Here is a 20869-nt window from a genome sequence, read left to right as displayed (position 1 = left end):
TGGAACCAGGATTGGGAGCTGGGGCTGGAACTAGGGTTGGAGCTGGGACTGGAACTAGGGTTGGAGCTGGGACTGGAACTAGGGTTGGAGCTGGGACTGGAACTAGGATTGGAGCTGGGACTGGAACTAGGGTTGGGGATACAGCTGAGGATGTGTCTCATGCTGAGGTTGATGTCATTGTTGGGACTGCAGGTTGGCTGTGGAGGTTTTTTGTAACTGCAGTAGGCCGATCCTCTTGGCCCATCCAAGCCTAGCTCGTGCTCCCAGCCCCAGCCCCGGCCCCGGCCCCAGCCCCGGCCCCAGCCCTGGCCCCAGCCTCTTCTGTTACCATGACCGGGCGGCTATGCTCCTACTGTAGCTCTCGCTCTGTGGCTCTAATAGCTTCGGTGCATATGTGACACTAGAGAGAGAAGGGGAGAGAGAGAGAGAGAATGAGAGAGAGAGAAGGGGAGAGAGAGAGAGAGAGAGAGAGAGAGAGAGAGCCTCGCCGCGCTCCTCTCCTCTCCGCTCCGTCGCAGACAGACAGACAGGCAGACGCGCGGCCGCCCGCACAATGAGCCTGGCTGGAGGAGCAGCAGCAGCAGCAGCAGCGTCAGCAGGGAGCCCCCAATCAGCAGCGCCGCGCTCTCCTCCTCCTCCTCCTCCTCCTCCCCTCCGTCTCTGAGACCGCGTTCTCATCCTTATCTCCCCTCTCTCCTCCTCCCCCCTCTGTATCTCTCTGCCTGCCCCCCCCCCCCCCCACCCTCTCTCTCTCTCTCTCTCTCTCTCTCTCTCTCTGAAGCAGTGATGGGGTGGACCACCATGTAGAGCGCAGCAGCGGGCGGACTGAGGACAGCAGAATGGGAAGCTACGCGCCGAGCGGTTCCGGACTGCAGCCGTGAGAACGGGGAACCCTCCTCGTCAGGAACCTCACCAGCGGGGCTGTCCTAACCGGCCTGGATGCGCTCTCTCTTCTCCTCCTCCTCCTCCTCCTCCTCCTCCTCCGCCGCCGTCGCCTCCTCCCTGACGGATCTCTGCCCGGACTTCGCCATTTCCGCCCCGACCGGAGGATCGTCCCCCGGACCCAGAGATTAGCCGTTCCTCATCCGCCGCAGCAGCGCGGGGGAGGGGGGGGCCGCCCCGTTCTCTATCCTCTCCCTTTTTTCTTTTCGGACCCCGACCTTTCACCCGGTTTCCCCGACTGACGCTCTGAGCAATACTACCCGACGCCGCCGCCCGCCATGGGGGAGATGACGAACAGTGATTTTTACGCCAAGAACCAAAGAAGCGACGGCGACCATGCGGCCGGCTTCGGCTGCTCCGTGCTGGAGCTGCGCTCGCTCATGGAGCTCCGCAGCACGGAGGCCGTGGTCAAAATCCAGGAGGACTACGGCAACACGGAGGGGCTCTGCTCGCGCCTGAAGACCTCGCCGACGGAAGGTGAGTCCCCCCCGACCCGCCGTCTCTGTGACCTGTGACCTGTCCTCCTCATCCTCACTCCCGTCCATCTGTTTTACCGTGCGCGTTTGTGACCGATTGTGGTAGCGGTTACGTTTTGCCTTGAAATGTACCGTTTGCATTGAAATGACTCCCCCCCCCCCCCCCCCCCCCCCGTACCTCTCGCTCCCTCAGCCAACCAGCGGCGGCGTTATAAGCGCGAGCATGTCTCCAGGGCAACGAGGTAGAGGACAGGCCACATGTGCTACTCTGTCACTAAAGCGTTGTGAGGCGCTGGAGCGAATGCACATTCATCGCTAGAGGACAGACAGAAATCAAATAATAGAGCTGTGACGGCGTGTTTTTTTCTCGCGTGTACATTTTTCGAGGCGGAATGAATCCCGAACGGCTTCCCACAAAGCGCACCGAGCGTTGAAACAGACACGTTCCTCCGTCCCTCTCCGAACATCAGAGTCCTCTTTCCAGTATTTATGCGCCTGCTCCCCATCAGCGACCTCTCGGTTTATGCGTAACGCGATAGGACAACAGAGACGCGCGGCGGATATCCCTTCGGCTCGCGGTTCCCGGCGCTTCTAGGTCACACCGGCGGAACACACAGAAGTCAGAATATTATTTTTTTTTTTTTAAAATAACAATAGAACACACTAGAACGATTTTAGTCTCAATATGGCAGCGGGACGGTAAAGTTAAGACGCCGGCAGCCGTTAGCGTTGCGCTATGCTGCCGATACGCTTCCTGTCTGTGGAGGAGCGGGGTGTGAGTGGTGTGTCGGTATATATCCGCGCCGTCCCGGGGGCATTATTGCTCGCAGCGCCGGAAGGGCGGCGTGTCTCCGAAGCAGTCGCTCCGGTACAACATATGCGACCGCAGAAATACGATCGCAGTAATTTCGCTCCCACGCGCGGCGGGCTGTCAACATGCGGGGTGCGCGTAATGCGTCGGGGCCCCCGAGGGACCCTGCTTCTCAAGTGAAAGCCCTTTACTAGCGAGACCTATTAGCTCTCCGTCTGCCGGGCCCTAGACCGGCGCTGCTAACACATTAGACCTTGGAACAGGCCCCGAGGTAACCAGGGTGAAGAGCCGGTTGGGGGGGGGGTGGGGGGGGGGGGGCGGGGGGGGGTATAGCCTAGCCGAAGTGGCAAGGATACCACGGGAACGTGTTTGGCCCTAATGAAGACAAACAGACACATCTACTGGTGTTAATGCGCAGGGTGGTTAGATGAATATTCCCTCCCTACACCCCCCTCCCCCCCTCTCTCTCTCTCTCTCTCTCACTCCCTCTCTCTCTCTCTGAGCTCAGTCACCTTCACGTGCCCAGTAGCCATCTTCTGTGAGTCATTACCCGCTGTACGGATGACGGCGTGCACGTATGACCTGCCGAGCCCGAGGGAGAACACGCAACAAGCGTTCATGTATCAAGTCAGCATCGGGCAGTGTTGTTTTTGCTTCCGTCAATTCAGATCTAATTGGAGAAGCTTTCATATCAAAACACAGCTATTTTTGGACTGGACTCTCAAATCGCATCCTGAGCGTAGCTCTTCTTAACCGGGATTTAATTTGACCGCTGGAAAGACCCGGTGTCTTTAACGCCCCATTACGGGTTTGATTGAACCCCAGGGTGTATGGCTGAGAGGCCTCTCTCCCGTTCTGTAGGTGACTTCTGGGTGAAACGGATTATGTTCCCCCCGAAGCACCAGGAGTCATTCCGGGGGTAGCTAGCTGGCCGGAGCAGGAAGTAGTCCGCATGGAGGGAGGCGGGGTCCATATGGAGGGAGGCGGGGTCTATATGGAGGGAGGCGGGGTCCATATGGAGGGAGGCGGGGTCCATATGGAGGGAGGCGGGGTCTATATGGAGGGAGGTGGGGTCCATATGGAGGGAGGCGGGGTCCATATGGAGGGAGGCGGGGTCCATATGGAGGGAGGCGGGGTCTATATGGAGGGAGGCGGGGTCCATATACATACGTGCATATATACAGTACAGTACATTTACATAACATATACAGTACAGGTCATTTACATAACATATACAGTACAGTACATTTACATAACATATACAGTACAGTACATTTAGATAACATGCCTCCTGTCAGTAGGATTCATGAAAACAAGTTATTATGGTTCTTCATTGCATCTGTATCACTTAAACAGTACTTAGTAGGGCATAATACATTGTCATACAAACATAAGAAATCCTTGTAGATATGCAACCAAAGACCTCTTTCAGTGACCTGAATGAAAATGTACATCTGATACCTTACATACTCTAAAGAGTTTGTCCTGGGGTGAGAAAACCTCATACTTATATTTTAAGAAAGCATTTAAGAGCATTTAAGAGCATTTAAGAGCATTTAAGAGCATTTGAGAGCATTTGAGAGCTGTGTTCGTTCGTTGTCAAGGCCTGTGGTGTGACCAAGGAGACCAGCCTGCCCAAGTTTTTATTCCTTCCTACTGTACCTCCTGCTCTACGCCTCGCTCATGGTTCTCCTGCCTACTGTACGCCTCGCTCATGGTTCTCCTGCCTACGCCTCGCTCATGGTTCTCCTGCCTACGCCTCTCTCATGGTTCTCCTGCCTACGCCTCGCTCATGGTTCTCCTGCCTACGCCTCGCTCATGGTTCTCCTGCCTACTGTACGCCTCGCTCATGGTTCTCCTGCCTACGCCTCGCTCATGGTTCTCCAGCCTACGCCTCGCTCACGGTTCTCCAGCCTACGCCTTGCTCATGGTTCTCCTGCCTACGCCTCGCTCATGGTTCTCCTGCCTACGCCTCGCTCATGGTTCTCCTGCCTACGCCTCGCTCATGGTTCTCCTGCCTACGCCTTGCTCATGGTTCTCCTGCCTACGCCTCACTCATGGTTCTCCTGCCTACGCCTCGCTCATGGTTCTCCTGCTCAACGCCTCGCTCATGGTTCTCCTGCCTACGCCTCGCTCATGGTTCTCCTGCCTTCGCCTCGCTCATGGTTCTCCTGCCTCCGCCTCGCTCATGGTTCTCCTGCTCAATGCCTCGTTCCCGGTTCTCCTGCCTAACTCCTCGCTCGCGGTTCTCCCCTGTCCTCCTCCTCCTCCTGTTCTCCACCCCCTCTGTTCTCCGCTCTCTGCTCCATGCCTCTCTCTTCCCTTCATCCCCTCTGCCTCACTCATCCATCCCCTCTTTCCTCATCCACCTCCCTTCACCTCGCCTCTCCCTCTCCTCCCTCCTCTCCCCTCTCCCTCCTCTCTCCATCCTCTCCTCTCTCCCTCCGTCCTCTCTCCATCCTCTTCTCTCTCTCCCATCTCTCTCCATCCTTTCGCTATCCTCTCCTCTCTTCATTCTCTCCCCATCCCCCTCTCCTTCCCCTCTCCATCCTCCCCCATCTCCCTACTCTCTCCCTTCATCCTCCCCCCTCTCCCTCCTCTCCCCTCCCCCTCTCTCTTTCCCCCCTCTCTCCCTTCTCTCTCCATCCTCTCTCTATCCTTTTCTCTCCTCCTCCTCTCGCTCCCTCCTCTCCTCTCTCCATTCTCCTGCTTCTCCCTGCTCTCATTTCTATTTCTGTGTGACGGCCCATCGTGTCTCTGCGGAGCAGCCTAGCCTAAATGGACCTGCTCTACATGTATAACCTTCATTCTCTCAACGCACCTCCTTGTCTTTGACCAAAACCGCTCGGAGAAAAGCCGATAAGGAGCAGGGCGATCGAGTGGGAAACCAGACAGCCGCGAGACTCAGCGAAGACGCTGGGCTTCAATGATGCATGATTCTGATTCTACAGTAGCTACATGTACTGTATTTCTAACGGGAGAAAGGTAAAGCGGCCGTCAAGGGAAAGCCTTGGGTATGGGGTTTACCTGAGTTTACATCAGATCAAAGCACACACACACACACACACACACACACACACACACTCTCTCTCTCTCTCTCTCTACCTCTCTCTATCTCTCTGACTATCAAACACCATCTCTGGTGGACACATTCATTTATTCACGGTCTATAACCAATAATGTAAAATGCACACATCCATTTTAATCACATACAGTCGGATCCTCTTTGACATTGTGGTCAAGGACACTACTTCAGTGAGGAGGAGGAGGAGGAGGAGGAGCATGATCAGCAGAAAGAAGAGAAGAAGGAAGAGCAGGAGAGAGAGAGAGAGAGAGAGAGAGAGCAGGAAAGGGAGGGCGTTCTGAGATGCTGCCGCGTTCCCTGGCGTCGGTCCACTCTGCGTCCTGTCACGCGTCCACGTGGACGGTCTCCCGTCTGCGCATTGTCCCCCCCCACCGCCCCCCCCCCCCCCCCCCCCCCGACAATCATCCTAATCCAGCCCTCCGCGTCCCCTCTGACACGTCCTGTTTAATCACGGCCCCGCTAGGACTTGCTCGGATGGAGCGCCATCCCTTTTAATAAGGACGGTTCCTCCCCCTCTCTGGCACCCAGCGCACCCCCGTTCCGCCGGCGCGCTCTGGAAGGAGGATCTCTCCGAGGAGAGATTACGGCGCCGGGGGGGGAGGGGATACGTGGCCATTTTCCTGCCGCTCTCCTGCGGAGATGACCTTGAGGACGGGGGGCTGCAGCGCACCGTCTGTACCGCGGGCCGAAACGCCGGCGGACGCGCCGCTCGCGACGAGGCAGATTTACGACGCTCGTCAAGGTCAGCGGCCCGGAGAGATGACGGAGGAGGACCGCGTCCGTTCCGCGCGTACACAGCTGCCCGGTAGAAAGGATATACGGACCCGTTGCGTTCCTTCACATGAGATTGTGGCGCTGCGATCGATACACAGAGCGACGTATTACTTTCCTGTTTCTATGGCGTGCTACAGCATGTACTGTACAGTAAAAGGCATTTATGTAAGCAAACTGTATCACTCTATAATGGCTATTACACTCTTTTAATGATCCTTCTCGTTAAAAGAGTGATCTTAGGTAGTACAGCTTAATAACAGGTGCATGTGTAGGCGTGCTCCTCAGACGCCAGGCGTCATGGCGGCAGCACCCCCCGGTGAAGTACGACAGCCGGTCTTCCCCGGCGTCCGCCGGCGATCCGTGTACGACGTTCCGCGCCGCGGCGTTTCCGATCCGTCACCCTCGGTAACGACGGGCGTCTCCGCCGCTGCCTGCCTGAATTAGCGGGAGTAGCGTTGAGGCTGAGGCCGGGGGCTGAGGCCAGGGCCGGGGCGGAGGCTGGTTCCGCCGCCGCTGACGAAGACGCGCGGCGTCGGCGCTGTCGTCGCCGTCGGCTCAGTCTTGACGTCCCGGTTGGCCGGGCCCTTCACTTCCTGTTAGCGAGGAGAGACAGGAAGGGCGCCGTGCATTAGCCGCCTGTCCTCGTATCCGTGACTACGTTGTGTCCAGGTGACTGCACAGTTTAAATGTGACACACGGATACAGTACCGTACTGTATAGTAGACTGATAGCCTTTTGTTTGGGAGGTGTTTGCAGTCTACAGTGCAGCAACCTGAGCACAATGTCACTGATGTGATGCTAGGAATAATACAGGATAGAATAACAATTTTTTAGCTGCGCCCAGCAGTTCCATACAGTAGCTCGCTCTGTCGGTCGGTCAGTCAGTCGGTCGGTTGTCCACAAAGCTTTTCCTGGACAACTCAGGAAATCATTGACCAAAAATGCTCTAAATTTGCATGCTGCAACTAGAGACTATGAGTAACTATGCCAGAAAGAATAACCATGATCTCTCCATAGCTGGAGCTAGATAGTAACCGATTCCAAACGCTCATTTCAAAATGCTGGCATTTCCACGCCACTTGACGAAAATGTATGAAACCTGGTACACCTATGTCTTTCTTCATGGGGAACAAGTTCCTCAAGAACCCATAAGGTCCGCCACGATGGATTTTTCTGCAGGTAGAAAATTTGGCAAAACCTATAAAAAGCAAACCTCATAAACCGTAGGTCCGATTGGCCTGAATTTTCACTTGGCATGTTTTTAAATTGCCATTTTAAAAAAAACGTTGCCTTCTGGTCATGCGGTTGGTTGCTTGGTCCACAACAATTGGGTGTGGCTGCACATGTACTACAGTATGTGGGTGCAGCTATTGTGAATTCAGACTTGTTTTAACATCACGTCACCTGAGGATCCTTTCTTCTGCGTCATAATGTCTTTTCATTCTTGTTCAATATTTTAAGTATATATACGGTATATGGAATATGATGAATCAAAAGGGACCATTTAATTTGGGTGGGGTACTGGGACATGACAGCCATGACGGCCATTTTAGCTGCATAATATGCAAAGTTCTCATACGTGCCGAGACTGTAACCCTTCGTCAGCAGTTTCCTGATCGACCTCTAACAGTGGCTCAGCACACTGCCAGATACCCCATAGAACTGCCAGATACCCCCTAGAACTACTAGATACCCCCTAGAACTGCCAGATACCCTGCAGAACTGCCAGATACCCCCTAGAACTGCCAGATACCCTGTAGAACTGCCAGATACCCTGTAGAACTGCCAGATACCCCCTAGAACTGCCAGATACCCCCTAGAACTGCCAGATACCCTGTAGAACTGCCAGATACCCCCTAGAACTGCCAGATACCCTGCAGAACTGCCAGATACCCTGTAGAACTGCCAGATACCCTGTAGAACTGCCAGATACCCCATAGAACTGCCAGATACCCTGTAGAACTGCCAGATACCCCATAGAACTGCCAGATACCCCATAGAACTACCAGATACCCCCTAGAACTGCCAGATACCCCCTAGAACTGCCAGATACCCTGTAGAACTGCCAGATACCCTGTAGAACTGCCAGCTACCCTGTAGAACTGCCAGATACCCCATAGAACTACCAGATACCCTGCAGAACTGCCAGATACCCCCTAGAACTGCCAGATACCCTGTAGAACTGCCAGATACCCTGTAGAACTGCCAGATACCCTGTAGAACTGCCAGATACCCTGTAGAACTGCCAGATACCCTGTAGAACTGCCAGATACCCCATATAACTGCCAGATACCCCATAGAACTGCCAGATACCCCATAGAACTGCTAGATACCCCATAGAACTGCCAGATACCCTGCAGAACTGCTAGATACCCCATAGATACCCTGCAGAACTGCCAGATACCCTGCAGAACTGCCAGATACCCTGCAGAACTGCCCCCCCCCCACCCACCTCTACACACAGCTCTTACTCCTTTGAAAACTCCAACTAGTGTCCTGTGCACAGACACAATGGAGAGCATTATCCCGTGTAGGTACTTCCTTTACCCACCATGACTTTTTCATGAGCCTCTCTGGTAGTCCTGCATTTTAATGTCCGCTCCCATTGTGTCCGGAGCACATCCGAGCCAGGGGGAGAAACCTGAGCGTGACACCCCAGACGGGTGACGGGAGAGGGCACTGTCACTCTCCCTTTCAGCCCGCTGGCTTCTCTCCCAGTCCTGGGGGGTCGGGGTGCTCCAGCCCACTAGCGCCCTCTCCCATCTGAGGCCCCGGGCCCCTGGTCGTAGTGGCGGGGGCTCCAACAGCCTGCCTGGTTCCACATGAGTGAAGCTGATGACAGGTTAGTTAAAAGGAGTGTGAGCACTTTGAGACAAATGAACTAATAAAAGGGGATTGATTGATTGATTGGTTGACTAAGGCACTGAGTGGTTTACTAGGCTGAGGTTACCGGCTGAAATTACTCACAATACTCCTGACAGCCCAACACACACACACACACACACACACACACCCTCTCTCTGACTAGCAGATGTCTCATTAAGCTGCGGTGTGGACATCAAGGGCACTTCTGGATTTCAAACGGAGGGAATGAAACAGATGTAGAGGATGCCTAACGAGTCATTAGGACCCCGTTGACCTCTCTGACCTTTATTGCTGTGAAACGGAGTTGTACACATGAAAACCTGGAGTCACATACAGTAGAGTACAGTAGAACCATACAGTAGAGCCATGTACATATACAGTAGAGCCATGTACACACCATGTACAGTATTGTGTACCCCATGCGCCATATGCTTGATATTCCCATCATGTTGATTACCTGCGTATCTTGCTATATATATATATATATATATATATATATATAAACCCCGAACTTTCAACTCTTCAACTCTGACAGTGGCGCTAAAGAATAAACTCATTAGCCATGCATTTCTCTCACCTTTGCTGAGATATTTCTCACATGACTCAGACTACAGCACCTAAAGCAATGTTGGAGCTCACCCACTCACCCATCCACCCCCACACACACAGCCCTCTTGCTCTCTCTCTCTTTCTCTCTCTCTGACTCTCTCTCTGACTCTCTCTGTCTCTCTGAGCCCCCTCTCTCTCACTCTCTCTTTTCCATGACTCTTTCTCCTCCTCTCTTTATTGTATCTCCCCTGTCGCTCTCTCTCTCTCTCTCTCTCTCTCTCTCTCTGCTGCTGTGTTCACGTGGATCTGCTGGCCTGCTCTCTCTCTCTCTCACTCTCTCTTTTCCATGACTCTTTCTCCTCCTCTCTTTATTGTATCTCCCCTGTCTCTCTCTCTCTCTCTCTCTCTCTCTCTCTCAGCAGCTGCGTCCTCCACCGTGTCCTAGATGTTTAACTGCTCGTTTCTCCCTTGATGACGCCTCCCGGTATTCACGCGTTGGGCGAGAGGCCGTTATACCCGTCGCCTCCGCCTCGCCCAGGGGCTGGAGAGAGACAGCGTCGCTGTCGGCAACCGCCGCATCAGCATCCTCCTCATCCGGTTTTTGTTTATTTATTTGTTGTTTGGTAATAGGGTAGTTGTTTATTTATTTGTTTATTTGTCGCGCCGGCGGTGTTTTTAATTAAAATGACATGACGGTTTTCTGACAGTCCCTTCCTGAGCAGCCTCAGATGTATTGAAACACAGTCCCGACTCCCGTACCGTTTTTTCCTTGTTTTTCTTCTCCTTGGCGAGGCAAATCCGTCACGTTCCTTTGCTTCGACTGGCACCGTTTTACTGCCACAGCGGCAGGCCAATCAGAGTGGGCTTCGACGTGCAGGCTCGTGCGAGGGGCCCTGGGTCCCGACGGCGCCCCCATCGAGATGGCGTCGGAAATCGCTTAGTGTCACTTTCCAGTCCATTTCCTCCAGGACGCCGCCGGCCCATGGGGGCGTGGGTGGTGGCTGCGTCCGTCCACGCCGCTCTGTCCGCCTCGGGGATCAATTACACTGTGCCCTCCTCCCCGGGAACCGGAGGGGGGGGGGGGCAGCATGGCACAGCGCTCCATGGCTGGCGTGGGCCCACGGCCACATCACTGCTGGAGATCTCGCTGGCCGGGTAATAGCAGCCCTGACCTCTACCTCCAGGCGTCTCTTAATAAGCAGAATGAGGTGAGATAACCAGATCTGACTGTGTGGGACTGATAATGACCACACTGAATTAGCCAGAGATGCATAGTAGGTCATTGAGTGCATCGCCATGTCTAGTGTGCTGTACCTCAAGCCGGCTCGGTCTGTCCTCAGTGTCCACAATTGTCAATTGTCCACAGTGTCAACAGACGGACAGCTAAACCTAGATCTCAGCTCTGAGACTGAGCAATAGAAATGTTTTTTCTGAAGGACATTCTCAAGGAGACTTTCTAGTATTCCTCAGCAGACAGAGACAGTTATTGCACATCTATCTAGCTAATTAGTGATCTATCAAGTGTGAGATTAGTTCCGAGGAAGATTTAATGTTCAACCCATGCTGTCCTTTCTCCTGAACTGTGTGGCCTCGAACGTGCGCTTCGAAGTATTGATTCAGTCAGTAAAACAACATCAATATTTTGTATCATCACTCCCTGTTTCCATGGAAACTAGTTTTGGACACGGTGCCGCATCGTGAAAAATGTGATTCTGTAAATCTGACATTTTGTGGCACAGGCAGCCCACTGTGGTCTAATCCATGCGCTGTAGTGACTAGTCCACTGACTGTACAATGAATGATTTATGGATTACACAATCATTTTGTTAAAGATTTATAGTTAACCATGATTTCATAATGACAAACTCTACATTGTTAAAAAGGTTAGACAACCTCCGTATGCAAACCAACCTCAATCTGTCCTCCAAGATTTCCTGCCACTCTCATCTCTCTCCACAGTCACCAGTTTCAAAACCATTGTGGAATAAGCAGTGTCTTTCCCATTGGATAGTGGGGGCTATTGCCCTGGCCTACTCTAGCAGGGGCCTTTTGCTCGTTTTTATAGGTTGGATGTCACGGCACCAACTCTAGCACATTCAGTCCTTAGTTTGGGTTCCTCTTAGGACTTGGAGTCTGTTGTGTGAGGGTCCATTGGGGACAGTTGTTGTTTTTTGCAGGCAAGTCTGGCAATCCGGGAGTCAGTATTTTCCCATAGTGAGACACGAAACAAATGCTATGAAAGAGAACTTTAGGTTATTTACATAACCCCGGTTGTCTGAGTAGCATGAGTGAGTGTCTCACCAGACCACCCTCCTTGCTACGGAAGCGAGGAAGAGGTGTGCTTGTTTTGAATGACGACTGACGCCGTGTCTACGCCTTATATAGGAGGAGGGTCCTCCCCTCCAGACATGGGCGTCATCTGTGCCAGCCAATGAGGGCTGGCGCAATGTTATTGAGCTTCTGATGAGGTCACGCAGGGGGCGTTCCCATAGTGAGACACTCACTCATGCTACTCAGAGAACCCGGGGTTATTTAAACAACCTAAAGTTTCCATGGCAATCTACTTTTAAGCCCTTGATAATAAAAAGTACACTTCCTCAAATATTCAATATCGTTCACTCTTACAGTACCTTTAATGCAATTCCCCTTCACCCTGCTAAAGAAACGCTGCGTTTACAAACAGCTGTCAGCCCGTTTCTAGGATTCATTGATGGGTTACAGTACGTGACTGATGTGCCACATATGAATTACAGAGTAGACACGAGAGACAGAGAGATAGAGAGACAGAAAGAGAGAGAGAGAGAGCTTCTCTGACTAGGCTTTGGTGTTTAAAGAGTCTCGGAGAAATCCGTCTTGGATCTTTCCTCAGTAGCGCCGCGCCACAGCTCGCCACCTCCACCGTACGTGACGACTCCTCATTATGACTTGATGAGCATCCTGGAACTATTACAGACAGATTAGGCAGAGCGTTCTCTGGTACTGTAGCTCCACTCTCTGCAGTCCAGAGACCTGCATCTCAATAATGAGGCTGCCTGTTTTCCTTCTCTCTCTGTTGGATCGTGAGGAGCAAACAATACAGTTCTCATACTGTACCACTCTTGATTCCACAGTGTCCCCGTGCCCAGACTAGAACCACGGGTACCAGACTAGAACCAAGGGTAACAGACTAGAACCACGGGTACCAGACTAGAACCACGGGTACCAGACTAGAACCACGGGTACCAGACTAGAACCAAGGGTACCAGACTAGAACCAAGGGTACCAGACTAGAACCATGGGTACCAGCCTAGAACCAAGGGTACCAGACTAGAACCAAGGGTACCAGCTGAGCTGAAAGCAGAAACTTCAAAAGGTTAAACAAAGGATGCCCAACAATTGGACTTCCTGTACCGCATATCACTGGAATGCAGCAAATATTCCATCCTTTCATAGTACAGCACCTAGTCGGTTACTGCATCTCACTTACCTACGGTCTGTGATCGTCTAGTCATGCTGTATCGTAGGTTTAGAGGTGGCTAATGTTCATATCATAGACAGAAAGCCTTTTTTATGCCTCATTTGGTCTATTGTGACGCGTTGTTCGTTCACGTCTGTCTTCAAAATGATATTTCCATGCAATAATGCTTGGTTCTTCACATTATTTGAAGGTTATATGTAATGTCACTCCTACTGTGGTACCTGTGCGCCAAACTGCTTATCATATCAAAACTGCTGCATGTTAATTGAATGTGAAATATCCATTAGATAATTTGCATTCTATAGTGTTCTATCCGTCGACTGATTTGAATAGAAATTGGATTCGAAGATTACCATACAGTGTTCCCGTTTGCCCTCACAGTCTACAATACATATTTATGTAAAAAACATAAAAAAACGAACAAAAACAGTTGATGCAGCGCAACACAAACCAAAGCTTCAGACTCTCTGACGCCACGTCCCCTGTCGTGGTTAGCGAGCGCGCCTGGTGACGGTCCAACCGCGCGGGGTAGCTAGCCGCCCTAGCTCAGCCTGCCGTACGCTAGCCTGATTATGCAAGCGGGGGGGCTGCGTCCTGCGATGCTGACGCGCTCGGCCTCCGCCAATGAGGAGCGAGGGTGGTTCCCTGAGGCGGGGGACGGGGAGACACGAGCGCAGGACGTGACGCTCTGCCGGGGAGATCAGTGAGAGAGCCCGGCGAGATTCTCACCCGGAGACAATTAAAAGGGAATGTTTAATGAGTCTATTTATAGCCATCTGGTTCTATTTGCAACCGGGGGGCATTCTTGTGCTGGTGATTGTTCTCCACGGCCCTCCCCCTTCTGTCCCTCTCTCTTCTCTTTATTGTATCTCCCTCTCTCTCTCTCTTCCCTCCCTCGCTCTCCCTCTCTCTCTCTTCCCTCGCTCTCCCTCTCTCTCTCTCTTTCTCTCTCTCCCTCTCTCTCTCTTCCCTCGCTCTCCCTCTCTCTCTTTTCCCTGGCTCTCCCTCTCTCTCTCTTTCTCTCTCCCTCTCTCTCTCTCTTCCCTGGCTCTCCCTCTCTCTCTCTCTTTCTCTCTCTCCCTCTCTCTCTCTTCCCTGGCTCTCCCTCTCTCTCTCTTCCCTCGCTCTCCCTCTCTCTCTCTCTTCCCTCGCTCTCTTTCTTTCTCTCCCTCTCCCTCTCTTCCCTTGCTCTCCCTCTCTCTCTATTTCACTCTCTCTCTCTCTTTCTCTCTCCCTCTCTTTCTTTCTCTTTCTCTCCCTCCCTCTCGCTCTCTCTCTCTCTCTCTCTCTCTCTCTCTCTCTCAGATCGGGTTGTCCTACTACATACCGTATACTGTTAAAACCCTGAGGAGTGAGTCCCATGTGTTCCAGCTGAGATGGTAGTATTATTATAACCCTTGACCAAAGACCAGGATGTCAGTCCTTCCTGTCTGGTGGCGTGCTGTGAGACACAAACAAGACTGAACTCCAACACCTGATGGGTAATATCAGCTGTGAGCTCAGTTGAAGGAAGCAGGAGCCAAACGTAGAGAGAGAGATCCCTCAGAGACACGCAGAGAAGTGGGACACAGCTGGGAGATTGAACCAACTCGAGCAGAACACACACACGCATCCGAAACACACACACACACACACGCACGCACGCATGCACGCACACACACACACAATCCACCAATCCCATTTATCCTCACCCAGGACACTGTCAGTCACATGTAGCATCCCATCTGGGGTCATAGTATGCAGGTCTACCTACAGATCCTGACACCTGACACAACGTGTGAGGGTTGATACTTTGCCATTGACACCTGAAATGACGGGCATCACAGGCAGAATTCTGGATGGACAAAAGGCATATGCTAGAGTTGCACAAGTCAAATTCATAATTTCATAATCATAATTTCAGCAAGACGCTAATCAAAGACAAATCAAAGCACTAGCGAGTGTCCGTTCCCCATTGCCTTTTAATGCATTTGCGTGGCGATGTTACTGTATAACACTTGGATGTGTGTGTGTGTCCGTCAGCTCACAGCCTTTCAACGGACACGTACGGTGAAGGACGGGCATAAGCTGCTTGGCGTTCATCAGTAGTTAAAAAAAACGTTTTGGCAGGGTTTCCAACTCACAACCCCCCACTCTGCTGCCAGGCGCGCTACCCTCTGCTCCAAATACGGATGTTCCACTTAGACGGGGACGGGGACGGGGGGGGGGGGGGGGGGGGGTTAGTGGTACTGTAGCTACACTAGTTTATTGGTTATAGGGGAAGCTTGTAGCGTAGTTGCATTATGGGATAGCTGTATGTCAGCTCCCTTGGTTCTCCCTTCAAGGGCAAGCGATGATGAAGTCCCAAGGCGTACATCTTCCTTAATGTTCAGGGATGGAGTGTTCAGTAATGAGTGGGTATTGTGAGGGAAGACAGGTACAGTTTATGTTGACGTGGTTTCTTGTTTATTCTGCTTTATTGTCAGGAGACATAAAGTAATACCGGTCAGGTTTATTGCTGAACAAATAATGGAAAAAAGCAAAGTATGGAATGCAACGCATGTCGAATACAAGACAATTGTACACACTATACGGTAATGTACTATATAGTTTAGGGATGCATCGATGCATCGGCCGAACATCGGTATCGGCCCATGTTGACTGCCATCGGCCCATCGGCAAATAAAATGACATTCACCGATGTTAGTGGCTGATGTTATGTCGCAACAATTACGGCTTTTTTTGTTGCAAATCGTAGCCCTACCCAGCTGCAGATTCTGAGAAGATCTGTGACATAACACCGCAAACGCACGTGTAGTTTGCTTTCAAAGTAAAGTGAAAGGAAATGTTTTGGAACCAAACACTTCATTTCTTTGTTTCCCTGGCACAAAAGGGGGAATACAAATGTAATAAAATAAACATCGGCCATCGGCATTGGCCATCGGCCGGATTGTTATTTTAAGCATCGGCATCGGCCCAGAATTTTGCAATCGGTGCATCCCTAATATAGTTTGTTGGATGGCACCATATTAGTTGGATGGCAAACTGAGCTGATACTGTACATTCAGATGGACGTCTCAGTGTTTCCAGTTGTTGATGTTCTATGATAAACCCAGCTATCTTCTTTAAGCCTGCCGGCGATCAGTGAAGAATTTAACGCCTAAACGACTAAAAAGTAACGGATATTTTTAAGTTGCCTTTTTTTAATGCAGGGATGTTATCTTTATAGAATGTCCCCCAATATGAAAGAACAATCCACTTTGTTCACACGCAGCTGTTTGTAACGTGACATTTCGCGCCATTTCGCGCCATTTCGATCGCATCGACAGGCCTATTTAATTCGAGCCGAATGGTTTTGATGTGAAAGGTCGGTCTAAATATACTTGCTAAGTCCACTCATCAGAGCCGCCGTCTCCGTCTTAGAGGGCGTCCTCTGCTCGCGCACGGCCGGCACATCATCATCATCTGTAAAGTAGGGAGGCTGTGAAAACGGCTTTGGCGGGATCCGTCTTTCGGCGTAGCCGGCCGCGTGGCTGACCGGTTGGCAGCTACGCCCGGGCGGCAGACCCTCGGGTGACGTCCGAACCCGCTGCACGGCACACGGTGTGTCCAGGGAGGGTCACAGGGCCAGGGGCCTTCCTCTCTCAGCCTTATATAAGCATGAAGAACAGGCCGCCTCTGACTCAGCAGGGTGATTGCAGAGGGATGATAGCGCTCGGTCTTAGATTGCCGTTTTATCCGTGGCCGTGATACCCGGCCGGGCTGGGCTCCGGAAAACAGATATGGAGCTGTGCTGTTTTTATCCTCTGCTCTCACAGTTAAATATGTTTTATAATGCACTGTAGGCGTACTATGTGGTCACTCTTCTTCCATTTTCAAGTCACGTCTTCTATTTTAATACATTCAATCAATAACGGTTGATGTCTGCTCTTTTGCTCTTCTCACTGTACAGGCTTGGAAGGAGATCCGGCTGACTTAGATAAAAGAAAAGAAATCTATGGGAAAAACCTTATACCTCCAAAGAAGCCAAAAACATTCTTACAGTTAGTATGGGAAGCCCTCCAAGATGTGACCCTCATCATCCTGGAGATCGCGGCGTTGATCTCCCTGGGTCTCTCCTTCTACCAGCCTCCCGGAGAAGGCAGCGAGTGTGAGTATCACTGACATCACTTCCCTTTTCCCCGCCCCTCAGCTTCCTGTCTATAATCATCGGCAGGCTGATCGCAAGGCTACTATGGACAATGTGTTATATGAATGTGTTATAAGCTGTAAAATATAATTTGTGTAGTTTCTTCTCTATCTGGCCCAAAGGGTGAAAGCGATAATCTATTCACTGAAACCGCACGTAGTAAGCATCACCTCACAGTGCTCACACGCCATGACGCCACTGCTCCGTCGAAGGCATGACTCATTCAGATGTGACGGCGCGCTAGCTACCTGCTGTAGGTATCATACTCACAGATGCTAAACATCCTCAAATAAGGCCTTGTTAACAAAGATGACTGCAGTCCGAGCGTCCTTCGACGAGGTAGGGAAGCGGGGGGGATCCACAGAAGGAATATGCTTTCTGAAGAACGTGTTAATGAAGTGTGCAGTAGAGGAATAACCTTTAGGCGAAGGCCATACATCAAGCCACTTCGCCCTAAAAGGTGAAATGAAGACACAGCCATTAAGCAGCGGAGGTAGAAGATGCCGAGTAAGTGGTATCCATCAAACAGTAATAGCCATCTGGAATTCAATTACACAGCCGATGGAATAGAATCTTTCGGTTTCAACGTGCAGTATTAAGAGGGGAGCGCTCTCGCAGGTCATCCCGCGTGCAGATGGATAATCACGGCTCCCTTCGAGTCGATCGAGGCAGATGTGCCGACTCTGTACTTCTCACAGGGAATTATAAATCCAACATTACCATGTTCACTGAGGTGATGCAACACACCGGCAAGTCTTTGAATCATCACATGATGATGGAAAGTAGGTCTGAAGTAGCTGGAGGTACAGGCGCTATGAAAGGTTCTCCATCATCATCATCATCATCATCATCATCCGCATGACCAGTGCTCTGGAAGCCACGGCGAAGTGAGCGATGTTTTTTAGCGGCTGGAGACGAGGCGGACCTGTTTGTGTGACGGCGTTGACGCGGTTCCTCTGTTGCCTTGTGACTGAGAGTGACGTCGTCTGTGTCTCCGAAAGGAAGATTAACGAGAGTGCCTGTCTGTGTTCCCAGACATCCCCAGTGTTGTTGGGATTGAGTTAGAGCATCCCAGACCCCCAGCCTACAGCCTGCCGCCCCACAACCACAGATGAGCTGCCCGGGCCTGGGCTCTGCCGGGGCCACAGCTAGGGGCCACAGCTTCCTGCTAAAAACCCCAAAAAACAACTCTTCTCTCCGAGCCAGTGAGGCTGTGATCACGAGCAGGGGAACCTCAAACCCACACACTTTCAAACGTTATTTATAGGTCAGAAGCCTCGGAGACTAAAAGAGGGGGTGGTCTTAATTCTGATTTGCATATGAAAGGGCTGGTGTGGAAGTGTTTAATTGTTTGTGTATCAAACACGAAGCAGGGATGAAACCGACCACCGCATATAACAGAATAATTGTGATGGGGATGAAAGCCAGAACAAGTCTCCCCTGTCACATTTGCATTTAAATGAGCCCGGCTAGTGAAGCTAATACATTGCATTACATTACATTACAGCTAATACATTCTATGACTTACTTAAATTATAGAGCATCCATCCTTGCAGCTTGTTATATTTTATTGTGGAAATGCTTGCCTCCGTGCGACAAGGCATATTTCACCAGAATGGGCAGCAATATTTAGTGCATTGCCGTGCTCAAGTGTGCAGCTATAAAACGTATGAGCAGTTAATTCTGGCAGATCAGGACCACGGAAAGCTACAGTACAAATAGCCAAATCAACATCAAGCACCACTAGTGAAGCCAACCTCACATTACAATCCAATAAATCAATCCGATAAAAGTATAATTCAATCAGATTCTTAATACATATATATTTCTTTTATTTTTTTCTTCCCATATTGCTCAATCGCCCCATTCTTACTGTTGAAGATTCGGCGCAAACACCCCACACCGATCGGTGATACGAAGGAGAGAGACGACTACTTGTCTCTCTCGAACCCGTGACCGTGATTCCGACGCCGAACGGGGTCGCTGTAGCGTGACGAATCCTCGAGGCCGAGATGCGCTAACCGCCCTGAGGGTGTGGCGGTCCAATGTGCCCCTCCCTCTGGGATCCATCCGTACGCAGATCTGGACCAGGACCAGGGCGCAAACCCCCGCTGGGCAGCTGCAGACACGACGCATTAGAACAGACCGAATACCATCCGATAAATTAAACATTAGCCCTGATTTCCTATCATACATTATTCTCTGCATGGATGTGAGGCGGTGTTGGGTTTATTTTCTCTCCATACCCGGGAGCCTCGATGTGTTTATGTGGCAGGATATAGAATGCTTCCTCTCCTATTCCAGCTCCTTCATCTGCGGACTAGCTTCACCGCTCGGCCGGGGCGGTAAACGCTTTGTCTTCGGCCTCCGTTTTTGATCTGCGACCGTCCCATTCACACCATTCACACCATTCACACCATTCACACCGTTCACAGATGCACCGTGGTCTCATGCCGCCCCAGCCAGCACCAGCGAGCAGGTTCAGATCACATGGAGAGACTCACTGCTTAACTAACTATCACCAGGGCCAGATAGTAATGTAAACATCCTCCCCGTCAGTTTGTTCCTGCTAGGACTGAGGCCCACTACCCCCATCTGCAGAGCTGGGGGGGGAACAGAACCGCCCTACCTCTGGCTGGCTGGGGTTCTGTTCCAGTAGACTTTATAGGGTTCTAGTCTGTGTAGCGCTGAAGGGATAATCCACGAGGTGTGCTGTTATCGAAGAAATAATGCATGACGCGGGGACTAATGATTCAAATTATCACCCTCTACTGGTGAGAAATTGAACTGCATACATAGTTTTTTGCAGTAGCGTAATACTGTATGTCAAAGGCAATGTTTTCTGCTTAACAGAAATATTATAATGAACACTTTAAACAACATACATTTGTTGTTTAATGTATTTATTTATGGAATTATTCAACGTTTTAGATTATAATTTCTCTCACACAGTTATGTGTCTCTCTCGCTGTCTCACTTTTATATGTCCCACGGTTTTATGCAAGTTCTACTAACTTTCAGTCAAGGGAAAGTGCCAAATTTGAGAAATGTTCATTCTTTCAGAGATTTTCAGCATCAACGAATGACTGCACAAAGATGCAGTATCTAGCAGCCTCGTTTTCCAAGTTGCTACTAAAACCAAGGCAAACTGCAGTATCTGACGTTCTCTATGGTGAAACCAAGGCAAACTGCAGTATCTGACGTTCTCTATGGTGAAACCAAGGCAAACTGCAGTATCTGATGTTCTCTATGGTGAAACCAAGGCAAACTGCAGTATCTGACGTTCTCTATGGTGAAACCAATGCAAACTGCAGTATCTGACGTTCTCTATGGTGAAACCAAGGCAAACTGCAGTATCTGACGTTCTCTATGGTGAAACCAAGGCAAACTGCAGTATCTGACGTTCTCTATGGTGAAACCAAGGCAAACTGCAGTATCTGACGTTCTCTATGGTGAAACCAAGGCAAACTGCAGTTTTTGACGTTCTCTATGGTGAAACCAAGGCAAACTGCATTATCTGACATTCTCTATGGTGAAACCAAAGCAAACTGCAGTATCTGACGTTCTCTGTGGTGAAACCAAGGCAAACTGCAGTATCTGACGTTCTCTATGGTGAAACCAAGGCAAACTGCATAGGTCAGTCACTACACTCTGCCTTGGTTTCACAGTGTACTTTTGCAGATACTGCAAAATATAAAACCCCTCATATCTCTGGGAAATGCAGCAATACAACAATGAAATT

General features: G+C 50.9%; 1 protein-coding gene across 1 annotated transcript in view; it reads left to right on the top strand.

Annotated features, from left to right (window-relative positions):
- Window positions 1-1220: 1220 nt before the first annotated feature.
- atp2b2 (ATPase plasma membrane Ca2+ transporting 2) overlaps window positions 1221-20869 on the top strand; it is a gene marked incomplete at both ends in the record, with an annotated part of 50935 nt that continues 31286 nt past the window's right edge. Inside the window, 2 exon segments of the mRNA XM_084460630.1 lie at window positions 1221-1419; window positions 16891-17088. Of these exon segments, the coding sequence (XP_084316756.1) occupies window positions 1221-1419; window positions 16891-17088 (397 nt within the window).

The sequence above is a fragment of the Borostomias antarcticus genome, assembly GCF_949987555.1.
Source record: "Borostomias antarcticus genome assembly, chromosome: 33".
NCBI lineage: Eukaryota > Metazoa > Chordata > Actinopteri > Stomiiformes > Stomiidae > Borostomias > Borostomias antarcticus.
This window is presented reverse-complemented; position numbering and strand designations above follow the sequence as displayed.